Source organism: Cyprinodon tularosa, unplaced genomic scaffold, assembly GCF_016077235.1.
Source record: "Cyprinodon tularosa strain WSP-4 unplaced genomic scaffold, ASM1607723v1 ctg651, whole genome shotgun sequence".
Lineage (NCBI taxonomy): Eukaryota > Metazoa > Chordata > Actinopteri > Cyprinodontiformes > Cyprinodontidae > Cyprinodon > Cyprinodon tularosa.
In genome coordinates, this window is record NW_024039398.1 from 32,906 (window position 1) to 59,362 (window position 26,457).

Sequence of the window (26,457 nt, forward strand, 5' to 3'; positions counted from 1 at the left end):
GGGAATGTAAAAAAAAAAAAGAAGAAAAGAGAAACAAACTGAGCCATGAAAATGTGAACATATAGACTGACATCCCTTAGTGTTTGAATAGGATCTTGGCTGATCTCCAGTCATACCTCATCTTTTTTAGATGCATCAGAAAATAAATGAGTTGTGTGTAATTATGGCTGTGCTGAAACCCTTTCGGTTTCTATGTTTACTGATGGATACATTTTCATCTTGTAATGATACAAAAACCTCCACCATCATTTGTATAGAGGCATTTAAAATGACAGTTTCTTTTCATGATATTTGTACATTGAGTGCTTTCTACGTTTTATCTTAGTTTGATTAGGTTTGGGTTTTATGAATAATAATAATAGTAAAATAATTTGGACATTATTGATCTCACACAGGAGAAATTCACTCTCTGCATTTAATCCATCCCCTTGGGGAGCAGCGGGCTGCCATCGTGCAGTGCCCGGGGAGCAGTGTGGGGTTAAGGGTCTTGCTCAGGGATCCAGAGTAGCAATCTGTGGGGATTAATCCAGGTACTTGCAACCTTCTCAGAGCACAGGCACACTGCTCTAACCACTAGGCCAACACTCCCAATGGCTCTAAATGTATCTGTGTTTTCTAAAAATATACCTTAAAAGCTGTAAGGTTTCATTTGTTCTTTTCTTAGATCACAGACTAAAGACAGATCAGGATTCAATTCTTGAATATTTGTAGATTATCTGACCTGACCATTACTATTGCTTACAGCTGAGGGGTAAATTATTAGATTAGTAACCTGCAACCAAGATTTAGTTAGTTGGTAATATTAGCAATATGAAAAGGACAGCTTTCTGAGTCTAAAATGAGATGATTGATTGATCTCACAGTGGAGATATCTACTTTTTTATCGGCTCAAAAGTAAAAAAGAAGGTGCTGAAAGAAGAAAAAGGTGTATGGGGGTATATACAGTATATACAGTGGGTCCACATATACATGTATGTATAACAGTCTCTTATTTAACAGGCTTATTACAGAGGACATTAATTCTGTTTTTATATAAATAGATATTTAGATTTCATGTTGAATTTGAGTAAAATCACTTTCAAACATCTCACATTTAAACTATGCAACTGCTAAATGCAAACAAAGAAATAAATAAATCACATGAACAATTTTGAATGATCAATAAGGATTGAAATGACATTTATTTAAAAAAAAAAAAAGATTATAAGACTTTAGAGTACAAGACGTTATTTAAAAAAAAATATTCACATTTACGAGTAAACAAACGATTTGCAGAACGAGGCAGACAATGCTGATAAGGTAGGCCTGTTTATAATAGGTCCTTCTATTATTTGGGAGTCTAAATATGCAGGTCACGGGATTTATTTTGAAAGGCATCCCCGGAAATGCGGTGTTTACTTTTGCTCCATCTTTACAGTGGCGCTTGAAGCCAAGAGGGTCAGGGGGAGGAGAGGCAGGAGAGAGTGGAGCGAGAATAGGACAGGAGGAGATCCTGCACAGGGTGACCAATTTAACCGAACCATCCTTGAGCAGCCTGGCTACTAATGCTCCTCCACCCTGGCCGCTCCGCCCGACCGGTGCGGAAAACCCGATTGTCAGCTGCAGTCGTGTCCGGGAATAGAAACAGAAGATGATCACGGTGAGTCCGTTTTTTCCCCCCCTCTCCTTTCTTTTCTTTTCTTTTTTTTTTTTTTGCCGCACGCTGCAGGCCGAAATAACCCTAATATATGTCATACAAACGCGCCATACGCCGTTTCTCTGTGCGTCCTCCACCTCTCCGCCGAGCGCGTTTTTTTTGTGCCGGACAGAATGACATAGCTGGCGACGGACCCTGCGAGGCCTCCGCTTTCACATTGCTGGTGCTGGCAGGATCCACGGTCCCTACACGTTCTCCACCGGCGGCCAGTAACAACATATCTGCGCTTGTGTTTGCGGAGAGGAGGATGGAGCGCATCGCTGTGCGTTTGCGCCTCTAGGTGCAGCTGACTCCAGCGGCTGTTTTTATAAGAACTTTTATGAAAAACATCTGAAAATAGGTTGGATTTTAGGACACGTTTTTTCCCTATGCCTCATTGCAGATGCTGAGGAATGCATCGCATTGTAATAACTTGTTTATTATATATATCTGTCGGTGCACACTTCATTCTGGGAGTGCATCGCTCTGCTGCAGACTGAAGGACACTGACTGCAGCTAATGTTCAATGCGTGCATCTCTGACTGACAGAGACGTGTTTGTGTCCTGACTCGGGGATGGTTTTTCTGGACCCTGCTGTGGTTGTCACATAGGCCACGGTGTTATGTAACAGGAATCCTACGCTGTTTGAATGCGGGCCCTCTCTCTCGCGCGCGCACACACATGCACATAAATACACGCGGCCTTGCAGGTGTGCACGGCGCACCAAACAGTACAAATTTATGATCACAGCAAGCAGGTACTGGAAACCAAAATAAAGATGAAATTGAACAGTTTACATTTTGTTTGTAGAGGTTTTCTTCTCTCTCTCTCTCTCTCTCTCTCTCTTTTTTTTTTTTTGCTTTGCATCTGCATCATCTTGATTGGAAGTGACTAAATGACAGAGAGGTGCATGCCCGGCCTCAGATGTCTAATGCCGCGGAATGAATGAGTCAGTGCGTCCGGTTGAAAATGCCCCTTTTTAGAGCATTGATCACCCACCTACCCTCCGTTGCCTGACCGTTTAGCAACGGGTGGGGTGGGGGGGCTGAGGAAGGCACCATGCAAGCAGAGCCGAGCGACTGGCAGCACCGTTAGGCGACGCTGGTATGGGTATGAGCTGGTCGACCCTTGGGAGGGACGCAGTCGGTGAGGAGGTGGTGGTGGTGGTTGGGGGGGCGGGGGGGGTTAGAGAAGAGGCGGGTTCCTCTTGAATCTGGCCGATGCAAGGAAAGGATGAGGAGGGGTACTGGACTAAAGTAGGAGAAATTTTTGGGAAGAAGCTGCTTCCTCTGCAGCTCTAGATGATCCCAGTGGTCTGGGAAGACCCACCGCTGTATGCTGAGCCATTTGTGGCCTCTGTCAGGATTCAGACAGAAATATGATCAAAGCTCTTGTGGTATAATATGCACCGATCAGTAAGCAGAGACTGCATTTGCTTAGGGGCCCCTGACCTCTTAGGGGCCCTGTCACTGACACCTGGTTGGCCCCCAATACTAGGACGTTTCTTTGCAGATGTAATGGTGCAAAAAATTCCTCTTAAACCCACCTAATACTAACTTGACTGACCGGACCTCATTTATGCCAGCTTTTCAACATGATGGTGAGCCGTTTAAACACGTAACCAATAGCAAAGCAGACAGTGGTACTTTTAATTACTATGTTAATAAATGTGTAGAGTTCATTAGACGGTTGGTAAAAACTACACTCATATACTATGTTTCAAACCGCAAGAAAGATCTTAAAAGAACAATGTATTTGAGTATTTTATTTTTTACAATGCGACTAGGAATTATGGGTAATCCAGAGGGTAGATTAAAACCATAACCGCTATGTACAATGTGTTAGCGACGAAAGATGCCAAAAAGAGGTATTTAAGCGCATTCCAAAAAAGGGTATGGGTGTTGTACTTCATATGGGGCCCACCCAGATTATGTTGCTTACAGGCTTAATGTTGTGTCGTTATGCCATTGATTAGAACACCTGGAGTTTATCAGGCAGCAAATTAACAGTTTTCCCCTAAGGCTGATGTGTTCCGGGAAGATGTGGCCTGTATTAGGAAAGACAAAAAAAATCGCTAGAGAGCTGGATCCCCAAAACTGCAATCTGTGCATTGGTCAGTAGAGCAATGGCATCAAAACATCATAGATGTGTAAAAGACATGATAGGTGACCAAATTTTGTGTGTGATGCAGACAGGCGGCCCTGCGCGCTACTAATTTTTGACCCGTTTACCTCATCTAAGTTGTACTTGCTGACATGTTTGGGAAAGTAGGGTCTTAGGTTGTTTTTCTCTATTTTAATGTTTGAAAAGAGGGTTAAGACAGTAAATTCTGGGTCAGTGGGCGTTAGGCGTCTATTCTGGATGAGACTTTGCAATGGCTCAGGAAATGTGCAGCAACAAAACAGCATCATCGTCACTGTAACCAATATCATCACCATAATTTCCTCCAGTTATGTTGTCATACCATGTTTCCCTAATATGTTGCAGGTGAATGCATTTTCTTTGTTTCAAGCCAAATAGATGGGATTCACAGTCCAGAAAACCTTTGATGTGACCTTATATATAGTTGATATATAAAAAAAAAATCAACCATATCGTGAATTTTTAGATGTTTCTATTTGTATCTTTCCACATAAACTGTCACTTTAAATAAAACATTACTGTTCTGACAATGTCCCTCTGTCCGGCAGCTTTTATCTGGATATTTTAACTTGTCTGTTTATCATTGATTGAGATTATAAACAGAGCTTTGGGAAGTCCATCTGTTCCCTTTCCCTGTCTGACTCCAAAATGCATTTAGGAGTCAAAAATTATGTTTTTTAGTCCATCCTGGAAAAAACACACACACGAAAAAAAAAACTGCTGTGCTTTCCAATTGTTTTATCCAAAAAAATTTTTTTTTTTTTAACCAAATAAAGGTAATGCAATTCATGTACATATTGTTGACAAAGATATCTAAATAAAATTTTGATTCATGGGTGGGGAGGGGGAAATTAAACTGAAGTCAATATAACCAGCTTAGGGAATATATTGCATATGTATTGTGAGCAAAAGAGATCAGATGAACTGTTGTTCCTTTTTGTATTTTATTCCATTGTCTAAAACAAAACGACCATTTGCCACATTAACCTCTTCTGTGTCTTTTGCTTTCTCCCGTCTAGAGCAAACAAAAGTCGTGGAGATAGGCCTGGCACTTGAATCCTGTTGAAAGTAGGCTCTGCTCGTTGGGTGTGGCAAAACCAGCAGGAGTTTGGTGTGCCAATCGGCCTGCATCAGTTTTTACTCCCAGCCTCCGGCCGTGCAGCGCGGCTTCTACAAACCTCTCCTCTCTTCATCAAAATTTCGACTAGGGGGATAAATGAGTGAACCGGTCGTAAGGGAAAGGGCTGGAACATGTACCAGAACCCTGACAGGTAAACACAGAGCTCCTAGAGGTATTTACAGGAGGGGAAAATGGTCAAGTTGTCTTACATATCTTTAGTACTAACTATTGTTTGTCTGATCACACAGAATGTCCTGGTTCAGTGGTCTCCTAGTTGCCCGAGTGGATGACCGTAAGACTGCGTGGGGTGAACGCAATGGCAAAAAGTCCAAACGGAAGGGAGGCTCTTCTCTCTGCAGCCCGCGTTACATGAGCTGTCTGCGGGACCCAGATGCAATGGAGCCCCCTTCCGGAGCCCCCCTCCCGCAGCACCATCGCGGAGGGGTGGCTGGGGCTATTGGAGGTGGTGGGAACTTTGGCGTTCGCTGCGGATGGCAGGAGGATCACTACGGCAAGAAGGGAGGGGCTCCTGGGGAAGGGGTTGGGCTTAAATCAGTTGACTTGGGCTTTGAGGATGGGGAATTGAAAGGCAGGAAAGGGGGATGTAATGGGGGAAGTGGCGACATGGGAGATGACAGTCCCAACGCAGCAGGAGGTGTGGTGACGGCTGCAGACTGCTGGCTCAGGGTGGTGCGAGTGTTCCAGTCAAAAAAATTCCAGTCCCGCAAACTGGAACGTCTTTACCAGCGTTACTTCTTCAGGCTAAACCAGAGCTCTTTGACCATGCTCATGGGGGTGCTTGTGATCGTGTGCGGCATCATGCTGACCTTCCACTGTGTCCACTCCGCTCCTGATGTGGCCTACTCATCAGCCTTGTCCGTGGCGATGGCTCTGTTTATGGCTCTCATGGTGGTTTGCAACCGCAATGGCTTCCACCAGGACTACATGTGGATGGTCAGTTACCTGGTAATCGGAGTCCTGTTGTCAGTGCAGGTGTTCGGAGTGTTCATGGTGGCACCCAGGAGTGCTTCAGAAGGAATCTGGTGGTCTGTGTTCTTCATCTACATTATCTACACTCTGCTTCCTGTGAGGATGAGGGCTGCGGTGCTGAGCGGAGCAGTGCTGTCCATCATTCACGTGGTGACTACCTGGCAGATGAACCAGGAAGACAAATTCCTCTGGAAACAGGTATGACCCATTTCATGTCTTCATAGCGGATTGTACTACACTCTTTGGTTGTCAAATTGGAGCTTAAAAGATATGAAGTTACTTTGCCAGCAGCATATCTGAGAACTTTCTTTTTTTAATGGTGTAAATTTAAAGCTATAAGCTACACACTCTTCTTACATTGTTTAAAGAGGCTAGTCTAGTCTAGTTGGACACTTTTCCTCTCTTAACATCCACCAGCTCAAAAAAAAGTTAAAGCTATGTGTTACATTAAAATGGCGAGGGCCAACATTTCATTTGATATCTAAACTCTTTAGGTGATCCATTGAGAATTACTGACCATGACTGATCATGGACTGTTATGACAAAAAGAAAAATCTGCACTTAAAGTGGTGTGATAAAAGTCATTTTAGCCTTCTCAATAATCATTTGGGAAATCAAACTTTTTATGATCAAAAGGGTTTTTAGGCAGGTTGGTCTATTGTTCTTTGCATTACATCTCAATCTCCTCAAGTTGGATGTGCACATTCATTCTCAGATCTCCTCAAAGATGTTAAAGGTTTGACTAAGGACATTCAAAGAGAGGGTGTTACACCAATTCAGATGGCAGACTGGCCAATGAAGAATCCTGTGGGTTCCAAACTCTTCCGTTTACCAGTGATGGATTCTACTCTGCTCATTGGGCCCTTTAAAGCTGCAGAAATTAATTTGCATCCCTCCCCAGGTTTATGCCTTAAGCGATCCTGTCCCAAAGATCTATATACCTTGACTTTATGCCTGGCGTTTGCACTCAAACATACACTCCCAGCTTTGGGTCCTTATATAAACAGGTGTGTCCACTTCCTAATCATGTCCAATCAGCTGAATTTCCCACAGGTGGGCTCAATTTAGGCTGTAGAAACATCTCCAGCATGATAAGTGGAAAAGTATGTACTTCAACCTAATTTTGAACTTTATGGCAAAGGCTGTGGATGCTTATGTAAATGCATTTTCTTAGATTCTTTTTGAAATAAATTTGCAACAGCCTCAGAAAAACCTTTTTTCAGCTTGTCATAATGACGTATTCTATGTAGAATTTGGAAGTAAGATGTGAATTTATTTTCATTTAGAATAAGGCTGCAAAAGAACTAAATGCAGCACTGTGAATACTTTCCTAATGCACAATAAGCTGTCTCTCTTTGAGGTTGAGAGGCCTTTTCAACATCACCTTCACTTTCTTCACATATTATTACTTTCCAACTTAACTTTACCTTTCCATAAACACACAACATTTCTGCACATACAGTTTTTCTATTGACAAAGGACTTGATAATTTAGATGAGTAAATGAAAAAGGTCTAGTATAAGCTTTTGTTGAAGCGTATTTTTTTGGTGTTTTTCAACATGTATTTTTAAAGGATTTGAAATACCTTTATATTTGATTGATATGTTTTAAAGAAATGCAATGAATTTGTGAAAAGTTTCTATCCTTCTTATCTTTTTGCAGTCAGTACCTATCTCAGCAGATTTAATAATCATTACACAGCAAGACTTAAACTTTGTATTAGAAACCTTTTCTTGCTCAGTCTTCCCAGTGGTCAGTAACTATTTATTTTCGTTTGCCCATACTTTTTTCTTTATGTAAACAAGTACTTCAGATAGTTTAGTTTTTGTTTTTAAACAAGGCACCATCATCATAATTTAACATATTCATCTATAGCAATCAGCATGATTTCCTTATAAAGTATAGCCCCAATTTTAAATATATTTTATTGAAACGATTACTGTGAGACCTGGGAGATAAATAAAATCATAGATGTCTAAGTCTAAAGTAAATGGAAAAAAATGGTGACTATGGAGTAAAATGTGTCGCGGTAAGAAAAAAAGTTTCCTGTAAAAGAGCAACTTCCTTTCCTTTTTACCAGCTGTTTTTTTTTACACAATTTTTGGCACTTAGATGAAAGATGTGGAAAAAACAGTAGCTGGTATCAACATATGTTTTTCTCTGAAAAACCCCCAACAAAAAACAAAGAAAAGAACATTTTATCCATTAACAGAAAGTTTAACTTTTTTTTAGGTGAAAGTGTGACAACACAGCAAGGTTGTAAATTTTGAGGATTGCTTCGTTACCTCTCAATTCATTCCTATGGGAATTTTGGAAGTGGTCACCATAGTAACTTAAAACACCAATACAATTAGTAGCAGCGCATTTCTATGATTTTTGTGGGTGCACCCTACGGTTTAAGCCCCGCTAACCCTAAAGGAAATAATAATAAAGAGTCTAGTTTAGAGAATAAGAACAGAGGGTGGCTTAACTACTAACCTCAAATCAGGTATGTTGTTTTTTTTTCCTGCGTCTGTTTTGTATTCTAGCTATTAAAGAGTTTTAGTTTTTATATTGCTTCAAACAAACCTTTTGATTAGTGTTTTTTTTGTCATATGTTTGTGAACTAGCTGTAAACACTGTAACAGCTGTAAGCTTATGTCAAATGCCAAACCTCTTTTCACATCCGGTCTGCATGGAACAACAATGACACTCATTTCAAGTGGCGTTCCTCCCCCTTTTGTGAATCACTGTCCAGACCTCACTTCTACTTTTAGAGCAGTTTCTGAATAAATCAGATTGGGAATAACTCATCTGAAGTGAAGGCTTGCTATATTTAAAAAAAAAAATACAGATTAGCTTGTTTTTAACTGCAGTTTTTTTAGGCTGAGAAAAACAAGATGATAACGAGCGGAAACTTATTTGACACACTTGAGTTAAAGATGTCTGGATATTAAAAGTCATCAGTCAAACAGTCTCCTCACTGCGTGGCTTCATGTCTCGCTGATGTGAAACACCAACTTGATATTTACGATGGGGTGAGAGTGTGTGAACCGGCAGCACAGCCGCTGCAGTGTGAACCGCTCTGCCGTGATTGTTCACCATGCTGGAGCTGTGTATTTGGGGATTACAGGGTCTCTCTGCACACTGTGCCACTTGCACGTCATGCCAAAGACCTAGGGGCTCGCTGCGACTGGACAGCAGCGTGTGTCCGTGTGCTGCTCTGTGACAATTGGAGAATACCATGATATAAAACAGCAACACTCAGATCTCTGTGCTCTTTCACAAGGGACACTTTGTACTTTTCTGTACTGGTGGGGTGATGGGGGTGAGGCCAAAAGGGAGAGAACTGCAGAGGGACCCGCGTTGTTGTTGCGGCTGCTTGCCTCTTTTACTATCTTAGCCGTTTTACGACTCTCATCCCCTCAGGGAAGAGTTATGTAAAGCATAACAGGAGGGCCATTAGGTGAAAACAATGGGAGGATATCAGACTTAATGATTACTGATTGTCTGAGGTATGCATTCATTACGATATCCTTTCACATGTTTGTCCTGTTGCTGAATTCGTTCTCAGTAAACAACTCACTTCATATTCTGACTGTTAATTATAAATTCAATACAAATGAACGCAGAAACATTAAGGGGTCGATGGGAACTCAGTGTTTACAGTGGGCCGCCTCGTATGCTGCATGATATACCGTAGCATTATCTATCACAGATCCAGTGTTGTTTGCTATAGTTGAGCGAATGAATGTCATGAGATAGCTGCTACCCAGCGAGAGGAGCATATCTCTGAAGTTGTCTCTGTATTGCGTGACACGGTTATTACACCATCATCAATCACTGCTTCATGCTTTTTTTTTTTTAAGTATTTCCTCTTTTCCAATAACTCATTAACTTTGGGGCCTCTATAGAGGTGATGACAACCATGGATGATTCCAGAGCAGAAACGTGGAATCGTCACACAGGATGCCTGATTTTCCTTCTTGAGTTCATTTTACAAGAAGATTAACATAGTTTGTTTTATTTCTGGAACAGATTTCAAATGCTACGATCAGAGCAGAGCAGAGCACTTGTTCCCCTGAGCTGGGCAAATTAAACATGGGTTAAGTTTTTCTGAGGGTGGTCAAAGAGTACTGTTTTAGGCAGAAGGAAAAGGAGGAAAGCAAAGCTGAGGCTTCTGAGCCAGACCATAGAACCAAAACATACAGCATGGGCTCTATAGACGATTCCACCATCATTGTCAGCAAATTCTAGTGGCTTAGAATCAGTGGCTTAGTACAAACAAAGCACAACAAAGTTTAAAAAAGTAGTATTTCTCAAGGACAGTGCATATAAATAAATATATATCAATAATGTATAGTCTTAATATATTACACAAAAAGAACTGCAATATATTAGGGTAAATAACTAAATAAATAATTAAACGGTGATCAGGGTTTGGATGATAATGCTTTTTTAAAGATCAACAACAGCTCTTGAAATTATTCATAAACATCATATCTTTAAATTATCCATCTTGTAATTTAGATGCAAGAAAAAAATGACACACAGGCACCAGTAATTTGTGTCACTAACTCTTTCTGTACTCCCCTCTATCTCATTGCTGTCACCACTGATTCTGACTGAGGATTTTCCTCTAGAGAACTGATGATAACCATTACGTGTATACTTTGTAAGTCCCTTTGGATAAAAGTGTCTGCTCAATGCATAAACATAAACAAGATGATCTAACAAAGTACAGATGTGAAGACTAATATCTGATGTTCTATCATCTGTATTGGATTATAAGCTCAATCCACCCTGTATATACTCAAGAACCCCCCCACTGAAAGTAAAGAACTCTCCAAAGCAGCAGATTAATACATGAAGGTCTATCAGTTAAAAAAAACAAAAACTTACGGTTAAAATCAGATGCCTACAGTAGGCTGACTGATATAAACACCCAATGTCAATATTTGGCAAGGTTGGTACTTGTCACTTTTTAAATGCTGCTAAATCTACAGTTTAGTAGAAAAAAAGAAAAAAAAGTTAACCTAACAGCAATCAAATTCTGCAGCTGAAGTTGCAGGGAAAGCAATGCACCTGAGCAGCTTTTTTTTTTTTTGCTTTAGATAAAGATCTATCCTCAGGTTTAGTTTTAGAATAGCTGTGTATACTGAGTTCAGAAAAGCTATACTTATTTGCTCTTTTTTGTACATGTAATGTATATATTATGCATAAGTTTATGATCATTTCAGATATTATTAAATAACAGATGTAGTGTGTATATTGTATATATCTATACATACAAAGATCCAGCATTTAAATTCAGTCATTTTATAATTTATAATATAGTGACAGCGATCTAGTTAATTTTATGATTGCAATGTTGATTGCGTCATCAAACAGAGCACACACTGCAACTAAGGATGATTTATATCTGTTAAATTGTCACCTACTATAACAATGTTTATTTCAAGTATGATGCCTTCACTCTGATGAAATATACAGTGGGTTTTTTGAACAGCTGTAGCAGATATTGGCCAGTACACTCAGCCTATATATATCAGATTGGATAAGAAAGAAATGGATCGGCATATCACTAGTATATATAAATATTTGTTGACAAGTTGACTTAATTATGCAAAGTAAAATCACATCAGGACAGCTCGAAAGTTGCCTTAGCTTTTCTGTATACTCTGAAAGAACATATGCATTTATTTTATAAGATGATATGCTTTTTTGTCTCTTGAGGGCCTGATAAATTGCTGTGGATGGCCTGATTCAGCCTGCAGGCCTCAAGTTTGACACATATTCTATAACGGGTGCATATTCACTGGGGAGTTCGCTCTGGACTGGAGCTACGAGCACTGTAAATTGAGGTTTACTCTCTCACAGTTGTACTTTGCATAGTACTAGGCATCTTTCCTTTCCTGGAAAACTCAACTGATCAATAGTGTAATTCATTTCTTATTTTTTTTATTTATTCTTTTTTTGTAGGATGACGATTTTTTATTTCCGAGTGGATCATCTAAATAAATGGTCCTCCTAAGTGTCAAGCATTCTGGGGATATGTTTACGTAAGGCTGTCCTACTTGCTCGCCCCCAGTAAGCTATCTTTCACTGCGGATGCGGACTTGCAGGCGTATATATGAGGTGAGCTATGGTTTCAGTGTCTGGAAAAAGTGTCTGGAAAGTGGAAAAAGAAAGGCTTTAGAAGAGGGAGATATATCCTAGAATGCCTTGCGCACGGAGCTCTCCTTGCAAAGCATTATTGGCTTTGCTGTCACAACAACTAATAACAAAGATGGTGCAGGCAGCTTGCAGTGGAGGAGGAGTTACGTGAGCAAAAAGCAGTGATCATCTGTCCGAACGGTAAGTTAGATTTTGCTATAAAGTCCACTATATAGTCCCTGCTCTATATGGTGATTTAGGGATTTAGGGGTTAGGGCGGATGTTTGGGCACAGTAGACTTGTATGAGCTATGAAAACAGCAACTTTTAAACAGAGCTTGCACAAGAAGAAATGGGCTTGTGCATACTCTCGCACAAATTTTATAGGATTTCCCTCTCAGGAGTGGGTACAGGGTTGTGCATGTGCATTTTTTTTAAAAAGTTGAGATGGTGGGTCTTTTAAAAATTTTGCTAAAATCCTCCACTATACCTTTAATTTAAAGACAAGTTGTACTCACAATACATGCTAGCTTTTTCAGGCCAACTCCTAAGCAGAAAGCCAAAACTGGTACTGGAAATAGTTGGTGGCATAGGGGCACACCAAATGGAGCCAGTGGAAAAAGGGCATCAAACTCATCGATACTCTTTAGTTCTATAGTGTTAAAAACAAACTTTATATGACAGACAATAAAAGTGTAGTATTTCAGTAATTAGACCGATTTGTTGTGCAGAATATTGCCTAATGCAATCAGCCAAATCCTGTTATAAAATGTTGAATCTGATTACAGTGCATTCATGCATTAAAATGAGGATTGGCGTGTTTATTCTGATCAGAATTGCATATGTTTTTTATGTACACTTTTGTTGCTGGCTGTATCTGTCATGTCAGACCTAAGCCAACTCTTCTTGACCGTCGTCGTTCCCTAAATATGGACTACTTTATGTTTTGGTCTTGAAATTAAGGACATTTTGTCAAAACCTATTCAGACCGAAATTATTATTTCCTTAACAGGACTGCATGTGCCTTATTACAGATATGTGCCAAATAAGCTAGGGGCCCTTTCAGGATCTTTTTGTGTGTTTCTTTCTCATTTTTAATACAATTCAGTATAAACAGTAACAGTCTGTAGGTCCTTGGTTTTCAGAGCTTTTTCTTGTGATGGGTTTTCTAATCGACATATACTGTTGCATACCAGCTCTCTTATGTTTAAGTGTTTTTTTAGCTAAAATCATTTAGCCATAACGGTACAGTTTGTATGTTAGTGCACACACTTGTTCCTTACATTATTCCAAGCACACAAGCTCCCCCATTCTTTGTCATGGTTGACGCCTTCCCCTTTTTGTCGCTGTCAAATGTTTGTCAGAACTGCTGCTGTTTGTATTCTCTGGGAAGTTACATCACAAAACACCAGTCCTCCCTTCACGTGTGGGTGTCCATTTGGGCATGCAAGCTGACGCGTATTGCATGTTCTTTTTCCCGGCGTTCGATCAGACAACTGCATCAGGCACATTTCAGGCAGTCAAAAGTTGCACACTGGTCTCTGCAGATAAGCTTGTCAATGAGTTCTTTGGATTTTGTCACATTCTTCACCCCTGGAGTTATTTACTTTGCGGCCCATGACAATGGTTAGCCTTGCTTTGTATATGCTATTGACACAACTGCTGTGAGGGGTCAAGACTGGTTCCTAAAAATACCAGGGCTTCAGTGTCTGTGTGAAGCGTTGCGTCACAGACAACAGGCCTTATCAGAGCTTGCGTCAGAGCAACAGGCAGGCCGCCCCATCCAGCCCATTTTCTCTGGATACACAGAGGCCTATATTTTAACAGCCAGCCCAGCACTTTTTGTTATCTTTTACAGCTTTTTTTCTTGTCTGCATGAGTTAATGAAGCATTGCCTAAGGGATCTTTGAGCTCTGACCAGAACTAACACGTCTGACTGAAAAACATTAAGATTTCACTCTCATTTTTAATGAGTTCATTTGTATTGTTCGGTTAAGTATGGTGCCTTGCAGATGGCACCCCTTGAACTTTTCTACTTTGTTTCATTCCAACCAAAAACCTATATCCGTTTTATAGTTGCAAAATAAAAAACTGAAACATGATATGGAATCTTTTTCCTTTTAAAATAAAATTGAGGAAATTGTTTCTCAGCAAATCTTCCACCCGTTGCAGGAGTAACCTTGTTTGCTTTCTGCATCTAGATGATAAACTTGGATATCAGCGGAGGAAGTGTCAACCTGTGATGATCACCTGTGCAGAGATGTAGAAACGAGTAAAGCAGCATAAAGGCGATGCGTCGAGACGAGAATCTGATATTCTCTAAACCTGCTCCTTCCACAACCTCCTTCATGAATAATTTGCATGTTTAACTCAGCCTCGGCATTTTAACGAGGATATGTTTCACTCGTGAGCCTTCTTTTCGGCTGGGATTGGGTACAGACCGATGGGATTCCTCATAATGCAGACGCAGAAAAATGCACTCCATATATCAGGGAATCAAAATTTTTTTTTACCATGGTAGGTATATTTTTTGCATGGTATTGTTATTTTGCTAGGATTGTATTGTTACAGAGACACATTAATGTATGCAAACAGACGCACATACCACCACCAACTATCCGCCAGTCTGCTCTGGGAAAGCAGTTATTAGTTTAAGCCTCACTTCTGAGACTGACAGGGAAAAAACAGCATTGCTAAGTGTCTTCGTCAGCATCGTGTCGAGTTGGTCCAGTCGCTGCCATGGAAACAGCTACGACTCAAGCATCCGAGACCCAGTTTGTTTCCTGTTGACTGAAGTCAAATTTTAAAAGATTAAAAAAAGGAGTATAAATGAAGGAATCAGGCCAAAAATCTATATTTTACATTTATTTTTTCCCTGTGAGGAAGTAAAGATTTAAGAGTCGATGTTTATGTCAGCTGTGGAGATGTCTGGATGGATATCTGCTCTGTTTTCTTCTCTCCCCACAGTCCAAATGAGGCAAACATGACGATTACGGAGGTCACGGGTGAGGAGTTGGTAGCAGGACGGTGCTTGTCAGTTGTCTGTTTCAGAGGCGCTTATCTGTGGATGGCAGTGACGGTGCAGCTCAGTGTCCTTGCGGACTCAAAGTAACAAATTATCAGGAATAAATATTTACTCTATGATATATATGCTTTTTAATACAGCTGGTTTTGTCTTCTCTGAATCATGTGAATAATATTGTGTTGGAAAAAAAACAATATAAGGCTCACAATTTTTACATGGCAAATGTCATGTAGTTTCTTGATCCACATGCAGAATAACATGGACCCAAGAATTTTAACAGGGAACTGCAGGAAGTCAGTTAAACATTTTGGTTGTTCCGAGATTAGAAAGCAGTTTGATCAGGAAGGAGTTGGTTGATGACAGCTGGTAACTGATTTATTTACTTGCTTGAGAGATGAAGAAGAGGTAGCATGGATCTGTAGGGTTTGATTCATCAGGCTTTGCAGACTGCACCCCAGAGGTCCAGGAGAATGTGAATGAGATTTGAGAGCGTTGGTACTTGCAACAGACGTTGTACTGGAGAGCGGGCAGGCAGGGAATGAAGACTGAGACCTGCTGCACACAGGAAAGACCTTTTCCATGAAGATCAGAGACGAACAGAGGTTCACTGGTTGTCTTGTACAACAAAGTCCACAATAAAAGAGATTTGCAAGAAGACAAAAATCTACAACAAAGATATTCCCTGTTTAGGTCTTTGACTGAAAATGATCTGGCAAAGAGAGATGATCCTTCACCTTCTTATACAAATGATAGTCATCTTGATTAAGAAATGTTCTCAGGTGTGCAGCTCCACAGGTTGGCCCAGCCACCAGCAAAGATTCTCTCTGACAGGACGCTCACTCACGCCAGAAAAACACCAAAACCCCAGAGATCCCAACAATAATTAAGTTATGATTGTAGAAAAGTGAGATCCCCCCCCCCCCCCCCCCCCCCCCCCCCCCCCCATAAGAAAAAAACAAAAAACAAAAAACATGACATTGATTTGTTGCTGTAACATTTTTCCTATTTTGCTCTTGTTTATATGCCGGGATTTGGATATCTGCTGATCCTGATACTTTTCCAATAGCAATGCTCTGTTTGCTTAAATTACAGTGTCTTTATTAATTCAGGCTTTTTAAGAGGCTGTAATAAACTCCTCTGTATGAATGTACACATGTACACAAAAAAGGCAGCTTGATATTAGCATTAGTTCAGAAAAGAAGTAAATTGTGTTAACAGGAAAATCCAACCCTAAAATCAAATATGCAACTATAATGGTTCAAAATGACTGTATTTATTGAACAAAGAAAGATGCCCATAAAGAGTTAACTGCTCTCCTGTTCAAAAGATTTTTAACTTAACTTTAAGTTATTCAGTTATTATTTAATTAATTTCTTCTTACTTTTTGTATTTTTCACAATGTTAATTATAGCAATTTGAGATATACACCCGGTGGGTAATTCTTTATAAATAAAACATATAATTTTTTTATTATTAGCATTCTCTAACAATACCCTCTCAAAGAGGAAGGGGTAGAAGTATCCTGGCTCAGCAGCAATCCAAGGTTGTCAGATATTGAAAAATAAAAAGCTGCACTGAGTGTAAACATGCCCATAGTCGTCTCCTGGAAGTTAACCTTGATTGTGGAAAGGCTTCAGAAGTTATTCCTGCTGGCTGCTGCTCTTCCTATTTCCAGTCTCTGGCAAAAAAAAAAAAAGCCCCCTGCTATTAAACAATTTTTTTTTTCAGATGTTTGATTAAGTTTGTTATATTGTAGGTCAAGATCAGCTTTATAAATATTGCACATTTTATTTTTTCTTTGCTGTGTTTTTAGCATAAAGTACTTTCATACAGTGGCATGTATTGGATGTAGCTGTGGAATGTGTCACTGAGGGAGAAAGGTCTGGATGACTGATTCCATTGCCTGCTTCATTTTGAAAAATTTGTTAAACTCTGTGTGACGTCTCACTCATTCATGCAATTTCTGAGAGCTGGAAGTATAGAGGTAGACAGAATAGATTTGCCTAAATCAGGGGTGGTCAAGTCCAGTCCTCAAGAGCTACCATCCTGTAACTTTTACTCATCTTTTCTCTAACACACCTGAATCGTAAGGCTCAATCCCCTCATTTAGCCCAGCAGAGGCACGGTAATGAGCTGATTTGATTCAGGTATGTTAAAAATGGGGTGCATCAAAAAGTTACAAGATAGTAGCTCCTGAGGACTGGACTTGAGCACCCCTGGCCTAATGAATAGAGCCCGTTGTCAGTGATACCTGATCATGAAATGTCTTCAATATTTTGAACGATACCGCTATCATTGTCGGATCAGTGCATCTCTACTGAAAAGCTCAGGGGTCAAAAAGGTGGAACTTAGTTACATAGTAAACATAAGTCACGTTTAGTAGATCCTTTTTTTGAATGTCTTGCTAACTTTTGCTCTATCAGAAATGTTAAGAACACACTGCTTTGATTAAAAAGTTTATTAGAAAACCAAAAATATATAAAGCAAAGCAGAAAATTTGCTAAAAATCATTTCAATTTTTGATTTAGCTTTGTTTGGAAAATGGGATGAGGAGAAACATAATATGGTTACCATGTAATTGCGGGGAAGAAAAATGAAACAGAAGTATGGGACTGCATTAATTATATATTAATTAAAATAAAAAAGGGCCACATGAATGTAGTGGGTCAAACCAAAATATAATTATACTATTTACAAACAATAACCATGCCTCAAGAAAGAAAGAAAAGAAAAAGGACAAGTCAACATTCGGAATTACATGAAGCCAGGTGTCACACATAGAAAAGTTGCAATTAGAAAGGTTTTACTAACACAAATGAAATACGTGTTTGAGCGCTCAGACCACGGCAGAAGACTTTGATGCTGTGAATTTGACATGCGCTCAGAAAAATAGCTTAGAAAAAGAATAAGAGTAGTCTTTCCCCTCTGGGGTTCAGACACTGGTGGTGGAATGAGTCATTATAGCCTGAGAGTGAGGGAGAAGATGGGCTGAAGGTGGGTGAAAGTTCCACTGGTATACAGGAAGAAGGCTGGACGAGGAGCTTTATGATGGGGATCTTGAGCTATGATAGGCTTCGGAGTAAATGCTGTCCTGACCTCGATTGACTAGAGCTAGTACAGCTAGGTGGTGTAACTGAGGCTGATAAGAGTCTCCCAGATTCAAGTTTTGGTTAAGCTTAACTTTAAGCAAACCCTAACCTAAATCAGCTTCACATCATTGCAGTGTTTTTTTTCTGATACAAGCTGGAGTTTTACAGGATGCAGCTCTCTTCTTTTTCCCTCCACCTGCATAGAGAGGCTGGGATTAAAAGGACATAAAATAATAAATGTGTGTTATCTTATGTAACCTATAACAATGATTTGACATTGTTTTTTGTCACTGGGTTGTATACCTGGAAAACTTTTACATTTTGTTTGGTTCACAAATGTGTTCCTTGGCCCATTTCTTACCACCTTAGGAAGCGAGTGGATACCCATAAGTAATATCTGCACCAGATAACGTGAGAAACACCTCACTGAATCAGCAGTGTCAATTTCCAATATCCAACCACTAGAACTAACTTCTCTGTGGTCAAAAGCCCAAAGGTTTTCTCTCCTCGTCCTCATTTTACCAAAGACTAAGACAAAATCTTTCTCATAAAGTCCCAAATTTTAACTTCTTTGTCAAACTTTGGAAGAGATAAGACAGCTGTTGATCTCCTCCTGTGAAATCCAGCTATTCCCTTTAAATACTTGTTCAGCCAGGGTGCAAGGTGTATTGTATTTGTATACAATGAATGTGTATCGTATAAAATGATACAACTAGTTTTATTTTATTTATGGGTTACTTTGTAATTATGTGTTGGTTGCCGTTGGACAGATTTCTCTAACATATAAGGTCCTTCAAAAATCAACAGGTTTGTACAGGTTTGAAAGAAACCCTGAGAACTCTGTGGATCTGAGATTGTTGTGGAAAAGGACTTTAGTTAAGGGTAGGTTAAGTTAGCTTTTTGCTAATCCCAGCACAGAAACAGTTTAAACACAAAAGCTGGTGCTTGCAAACCTATTATAACATGCACATTTTTCAATCTATAGTTTTCACTGGCATATTACTAGTTGTGTTTCCATTAACCATCAAATTGCACACATTTAAATTATAAAAAAGAATAGAAACTGCCTTGTTAGTTTTAGTCTTTTTTTTTATTAATTACATTTTTTTTTTTACAGTGTCCTGTCTGGCGATGTGGGAGTAAGAATAATTGAGAGCCCAACAGATTTTACTTTCACAAGTGGAGCAGTACAGCTATCACCATAGTGTTCCGCTTGATTTATGCATATAAATTGCTTTATAATAATCATGCAGGGAGTTTTACCACATATACCTTACTAAATATATTTGTAAACATTTTTGTGTAAACTCTCTTTAAACATAAAAAAATGTTTTATTATTCCTTGGAACTCCTTGATATTTATTACACAGTAATGGAGGAGATGTTGTTGTCCCAGCTGTCTCTCAATGTGTTGCCTGTTCACAGTTATGTGAAACTGGGCAGCCCTGAGGGAGCCCCATGTACGTATCTGAGAGAAAGAGCAAAAAATGTCTGAATATCTTTAGTTGTGTGCAAATTTAGTTTTCATATGAATAATGATGAACAAAAAACACAATTTGGCAACAGCGGTGTCAGAAAGCTTCAATAGTCGCACCTTCTCCACAGAAGTAACACCCACCCACTTGCCAAAAGATAAGTGTGTGTAGCTTTTCAGTATTTGGACCCCCAGCCTGTCCCTGGACTTTGCTTACAGAAACATAACTGAGGAATGAGGACCTTTAGTAGTACTGGGTTTAAATGTTTTCATTACAAGGGGACTGATTGTGATTTAGATGAGCATTAATGATGTAATATTTGATAGTCTCATGTTTGCTTATGGTCATATTGTCCTGGACACGCCTGATCTTAGAAGCTAAGAGGGGTCGGGTGTGGTTTGTTCTTGGATGCACTGAAAAATAATGCAACCGTTTTTGGCATTTACTTAATTACATTTAGTTACTTTAACACAATTGTTACCTGTTAGCAGTGTAGAACGCAAAACATTTGTGATATAGTAACAAAATGTCCATCCATCCATCCATCCATCCATCCATCCATCCATCCATCCATCCATCCATCCATCCATCCATCCATCCATCCATCCATCCATCCATCCATCCATCCATCCATCCATCCATCCATCCATCCATCCATCCATCCATCTTCCTCCGCTTATCCGGGGTCGGGTCGCGGGGGCAGCAGCTTAAGAAGGGAGGCCCAGACTTCCCTCTCCCCAGCCACTTCTTCCAGCTCTTCAGGAGGAACCCCAAGGCGTTCCCAGGCCAGCCGAGAAACATAGTCTCTCCAGCGTGTCCTGGGTCTTCCCCGGGGCTTCACCGGAACACCTCACCAGGGAGGCGTCCAGGAGGCATCCTAAACAGATGCCCAAGCCACCTCAACTGGCTCCTCTCGACATGGAGGAGCAGCGGCTCTACTCCGAGTCCCTCCCGGATGACCGAGCTTCTCACCCTATCTCTAAGGGAGAGCCCAGCCACCCTACGGAGGAAACCCATTTCGGCCGCTTGTATCCGCGATCTCGTTCTTTCGGTCATGACCCAGAGTTCATGACCATAGATGAGGGTAGGAACGTAGATCGACCGGTAAATCGAGAGCTTCGCTTTTTGACTTAGCTCTCTCTTCACCACGACGGACCGGTACAGCGCCCGCTTCACGGCAGACGCTGCACCAATCCGCCTGTCGATCTCCCGCTCCCTTCTTCCCTCATTCGTGAACAAGATCCCAAGATACTTAAACTCCTCCACTTGGGGCAGGACACCCCCCCTGACCCGGAGAAGGCACTCTACCCTTTTTCGGGTCAAGACCATGGCCTCGGATTTGGAGGCACTGATCCCCATCCCGGCCGCTACACACTCGGCTGCGAAGCGATCCAGCGAGAGCTGCAGATCACGACCTGATGAAGCCAATAGGACCACATCATCTGCGAAAAGCAGAGACGCAATCCTAAGGCCACCAAAACGGATCCCCTCAACACCTTGGCTGCGCCTAGAAATTCTGTCCATGAAGGTAATGAACAGAATCGGTGACAAAGGGCAGCCCTGGCGGAGTCCAACTCTCACCAGAAACGAGCCCGACTTACTGCCGGCAATGCGGACCAGACCCTGACACCGGTCATACAGGGACCTGACAGCCCGTATCAAAGGGCCCGGCACCTCGTACTCCCGGAGAACCCCCCACAGGGCCCCCCCAAGGGACACAGTCGAACGCCTTCTCCAAGTCCACAAAGCATATGTAGACTGGTTGGGCGAATTCCCATGCACCCTCCAGGACCCTGCTGAGGGTATAGAGCTGGTCCAGCGTTCCACGACCAGGACGGAAACCACACTGCTCTTCCTGAATCCGAGGTTCGACTATCCGACGGACCCTACTCTCCAGCACCCCCGAATAGACCTTGCCGGGGAAGCTTAAGAGTGTGACTCCCCTGTAATTGGAGCACACCCTCCGGTCCCCCTTTTTGAATAGGGGGACCACCACCCCAGTCTGCCAATCGAGGGGGACTGCCCCCGATGTCCATGCAATGTTGAAGAGTCGCGTCAGCCAACACAACCCTACAACATCCAGGACCTTGAGGAACTCCGGGCGGATCTCATCCACCCCCGGGGCCCTGCCACCGAGGAGCTTTTTAACCACAGAGATTGGAGAGCCCAGTCCAGAGTCCCCAGGCCCAGCTTCCTCAATGGAAGACATGTTGGTGGGATTGAGGAGGTCTTCGAAGTATTCCGCCCACCGACCCACAACGTCCCGAGTCGAGGTCAGCAGCACACCATCCCCACTATAAACAGTGTTGGTGCTGGTAACAAAATATGATTAAGTAAATGCCAAAAGCGGTTGCATTAGGCGACCTATTGGTTAGGGCATTATGCTTGGAATCCAGAGGTTCTGAGTTGAAGCCCCACTCCCACGGACTGACACTCTGGGTCCTTGAGCAAGAGCCTTAACCCCACTCTGCTCCCTGGACGCTGCACAATGGCAGCCCACTGCTTCCCAAGGGATGGGTTAAATGCAGAGAGAGAATTTTATTGCTCTGTACTTGTGATAGTATATTGACAATAAAAAGCTGAAAAAAAAATACTAATATTAAAATAAAATTTTTCATTACCGTCAGAAACAGACAACCCATCAAATAGCAGGAAATCTACAAAAAACGCGAATAAGACGTAAGAAGATAAACCTGTTTTCAAAGTTCATTTACAAGAGTTTTCACTCCTCTAAGATCATTTATTAAGCATATCTTTTCATTCTAACATGTTTTCTTAAAAAGGTTTATAAAAAAATAGTAGCAGGAACAAATAAAACATACCTAATTTAGAAGGTCTTTTTTAAAATTCTTTGAAGATCACCCCCTGTCATTTTTGTAAACTTGCCGTTCTTATTTGTGCACATAAAATAATCACAATATAAAATCCATTACATCAGTCACTAATGGAATCCAGAGTAAACTAAATTAAATTAATGACAATATTTTGTTATGCTTTGCCAGAACAGATGGAGTTGTATCTTTTTCTAAGATACAAAAGACCATTTCAGTTTTTCTCTTAGTCAAATACTGACATTTGAAATATTCTAATACAAAAATACACCAGGGCAAAGTTGAATTTGTTTAATTGCTAATGAACATTATAAAATGTATCAATAGTTTGGCTTGTTTATATTTAAGCAGTTTATGGGTTGAAATAAACCTTTAGTGCATATGACCAATAACGTGAGGTTTCTCGACGTTACAGGAAATTAGTTCCATGTAATTACTTTTCTGCTACAGCAAACTTGCTGATATTTGTTTATTTCTGATTCAAATAGTAATAATGTAATAATGTGTGTTCTGGTAAAGTCCATCAAAACTAGGGCTGCAACTAACGATTATTTTAAAAATCGATGAATCGGACGATTATTTTTTCGATTAATCGATGAATCGGACAAAAAAATTTTTTTATATTAACCTCTTTATTCCAAAATAAACATTTTAGACAGAACAAACAAGCACACAAGTACAGGTTGCTCATTAACTGTACTGGTGCAATATGAAAAATAAATGTTTGTGTTAAAACTACGCAAACTTACATGAGAAATGTAGCTGTACATCCACAAAATATAGGCTACTTTGTTTCATAAAGCGCAAAAAAAGACATTTTTGTTTTTAAAAGCCCCTAAGGGGTTCAAACAATAGGCCCCCCCATTTCAACAAATGAGTTTTTTTAGACTAGAAGAGTTCTGCCTTTTAAGACAGGAAAGTATAACAGTTAAAGTTGCAACTTGAGAAAATACTGAACCATAGAGATAAAAATAGCCCTGTGATTGAAATTATAAATTGTATTTGGAATAAAAATGAGAGAACTAGGGGTGTTAAAAAACACATCCTCCAAAGACAGATATTTACATGGGAATGTGGGATATAATTAATTGACATATTACTGATCTTACTGGATTTTATTCTGCTTCACTTCCGTAAATTGAAGGATCTTCTTTACTTTATCTTCGCCAGAAGATTTAAACTGTAAAAGTCTTGCCCTCATAATTTGCAAGTTAATTTATTTATAAAGTAAATGTAAATGCTGCTTAAGCTAATTCAAATGAAATTAAAAGTAAAATAAGTAGCCAACCTTATCACTGTCTGTAACCTACTAACACGGTAAGGAAAGCATCAGATGAGCTACCTGAGAAACTAACGTAACGTTTCCCCACTTTAAAACCAAACAAACATGGTGGTTCCGTGCCATGTTAATTTCTTTTGAAAAAAGTTAAATGTTATCACTTTTTTCGCTTTACAAAGCGCAGGCTATTTTAATTATTGTGATCAATTTGCGCCGTAAATCCCGGTGCATGCGCGCTTCATTTGCAGTCTGGACGCTGAGGCTCTGACTGCAGCGCTGAGAGGGACTCCTGCGGGAAAATGCGGTTGGGGGTGGGGGAGGCGCCCCACGGCAGAGTAGGAACGATACATGCTTTCACGTAAGAGTCTCCAAAAGCCGCCAGTGACACCGAAAAAAGTCGCCAGATTTGTCGCTAGTCGCTTTTTTGAAAAATAGTCGCTGGAGGGGTCTGAAAAGTCGCTGAGTTGGCAACACTGCACCTGCGGCGCTGACTCGCTCTGCCATATTTTTTTTTCTTCCTCTTTCAGTCAAGAGGCAGTGATGACGGCGCGGCGGATGACGCAATAATCGCGCAAACACAACTAAACGATGATGAAATTCGTTGCCAACGCTTTTAAAAGTCGATTTTTATCGATTTTATCGATTCGTTGTTGCAGCCCTAATCAAAACCAAATCAAAGAGTAATTTTATTATTCTTTGCATGATTATCTTTTTAGTTTGAGTGAATATATTTATTAAAAACCTTATATTATTATTAGCTGTTTGTTTTTGACTCAGCTGGAGTAAATCTAATGCTACATCAGCACCAAGTCTAAACCAAAAGCCAGACAAAATATTGTGAGAATCATGTTTGAATGTTTTTTGTGGGTTTTTATAATTTAGTATTACTTCAACAAAAGTGTCAACCTTTGAAATAAATAGTCAATTTAGCGTGGAAATATAAAACATTACGCTTTTTTCTTGTTCCTGTTTGGTTTAATTTAGCTAATTTTATATTTAATGTAGATCAATGTTTCAAAGCACTTTCACTAAAAATCATTTTCACTTGAATATTTAGAAATTCATTTTTTAACTCATGGATATGAAGTGTCTTAATATTACCAGGTGGGGTTACTAAATCTGCTTTAAGTTTACAACCACTCAGGAATATTCACAACCACGGACTGTTGTCTGAGGCAAGATAATGACTTCATTTTGGGATGTTAAAATACCTGTATGTAGGGATTAAGGGATAAATTGTGGGATGTTGTAATTCTGTTCAATGACCCTCAACAGAAAATCTAATTACAACACTGGAATGAACAAGGTTTTACTGGAAGAGAAGTTTTAATGATGTAAAGACATGGAGCTGACCTTGCTCTGTTTCTGCAGACTAAATCTAAATCTGTGTTTTAAAGAAACTAATTAAGAACCAGACATGAATTTTATTTGGAAGCCATTTGGTGGCCTCCAGCTCAGAGATGAGGACTCAAGTCTGGTGCGTAGTCTGGAGTCGCTCTAGGCCAGAAAAACTTAAAACCTAGACTTAGATTCAAGCTTGAAGGAAGTGAGGAACTAAGGTCCCACTAAAACCTTTACTCATCTGATCAGGGTAAAAGGGAGCCAGTAGCTGCAGACTGTTTGAACAAATAATTAATGTTGTCCTCTCTGACTCAGTATACAATATACAAATGTTATTAAAAGTGATACGCATGGCAGGTGTGGGTTTTCTCTTATGTTTCTAAATTGTATGTACTTTTTAAAGAGGTTTCTGTAAGCCTCTAAATAACTTTATGGTACAGACCACCCTTCTCTTTGAGATGCACCTTTTCTCCTGTGTTAATTTGTTCATCGTGGTATATATTATATGTATATATATAAACTCTCTAAAACTGAACTGTGTTTTAATTGACTTTAGGTCATTCTAGAACTAAGTAACCTAGCTTTAATATCTTGTTCCCTTCATTTTTAAGTCAGTGACAGCACAAACCTTTATTTTTAAAATAAAGCTGCTTCCTCTTTCATTTATTTATAAATTTGACACTTTCAATCTGTTTTTACTCTTCTTTTAAAGTTAAGGCACATTCTTATGCTTAGTTTAGTTGTTTTCAAAGCAACTAATGATATTTAAATCTTAAATGTTAGATTGAAAAGGAAGATTAATGGCCAAGTGTTTTAACCCCAATAATAACTCTGTGTTTTATCTATTATTTGTGGGGATTGTTTATTTATTCTATAAAGGTTTTAGACTTGACTATAAAGGGTCACTCAAAAACATAAGACTTGACTTTTACTTTTGAAACCTGACTTCAGGACATGTCTCTGACTCCTGTCTTTGGAAGGCAAAGTTCTAATAAAAGTTTTCTTCACTTCTGATTTCAATGGTAGAATCTCCTCCTGTACATTTTATTGTTTTTATATGCTGAAGTTTTTTTAATGTGACATTTGTTTCATTATTCGTTTTGCCACAGGAAAATGTGTAAAGCTTGTAGAATAAAGCTTCCTGAGGTCCGGATTAGGATACCACTATTGCATATTGTATAAGGAAATATTGTTGCGTTATTATACCAAGGCCATATAAAACAGTCCTTTCTTAAAATGTTGTTGAAGTGCCAAGATGAGTCTCATTTCTCCTTTTTTTTTAACCAACAAGAGACTTGCTTTCTCATTCATCCTGTCTGTTGAGGCCTGAATATTGAAGCTTTTGCCTTGTCCACT

General features: G+C 40.0%; 1 protein-coding gene across 1 annotated transcript in view; it reads left to right on the plus strand.

Moving 5' to 3' along the window:
* The first annotated feature begins 1,414 nt into the window (after positions 1-1,414).
* LOC119799168 (adenylate cyclase type 6-like) overlaps positions 1,415-26,457 on the plus strand; it is a 55,632-nt gene continuing 30,589 nt past the window's right edge. The window contains exons 1-3 of the mRNA XM_038308967.1: positions 1,415-1,639; positions 4,837-5,088; positions 5,186-6,125. Of these exons, the coding sequence (XP_038164895.1) occupies positions 5,069-5,088; positions 5,186-6,125 (960 nt within the window). The 5' untranslated portion in view covers positions 1,415-1,639; positions 4,837-5,068. The remainder of the gene's footprint in view (positions 1,640-4,836; positions 5,089-5,185; positions 6,126-26,457) is intronic.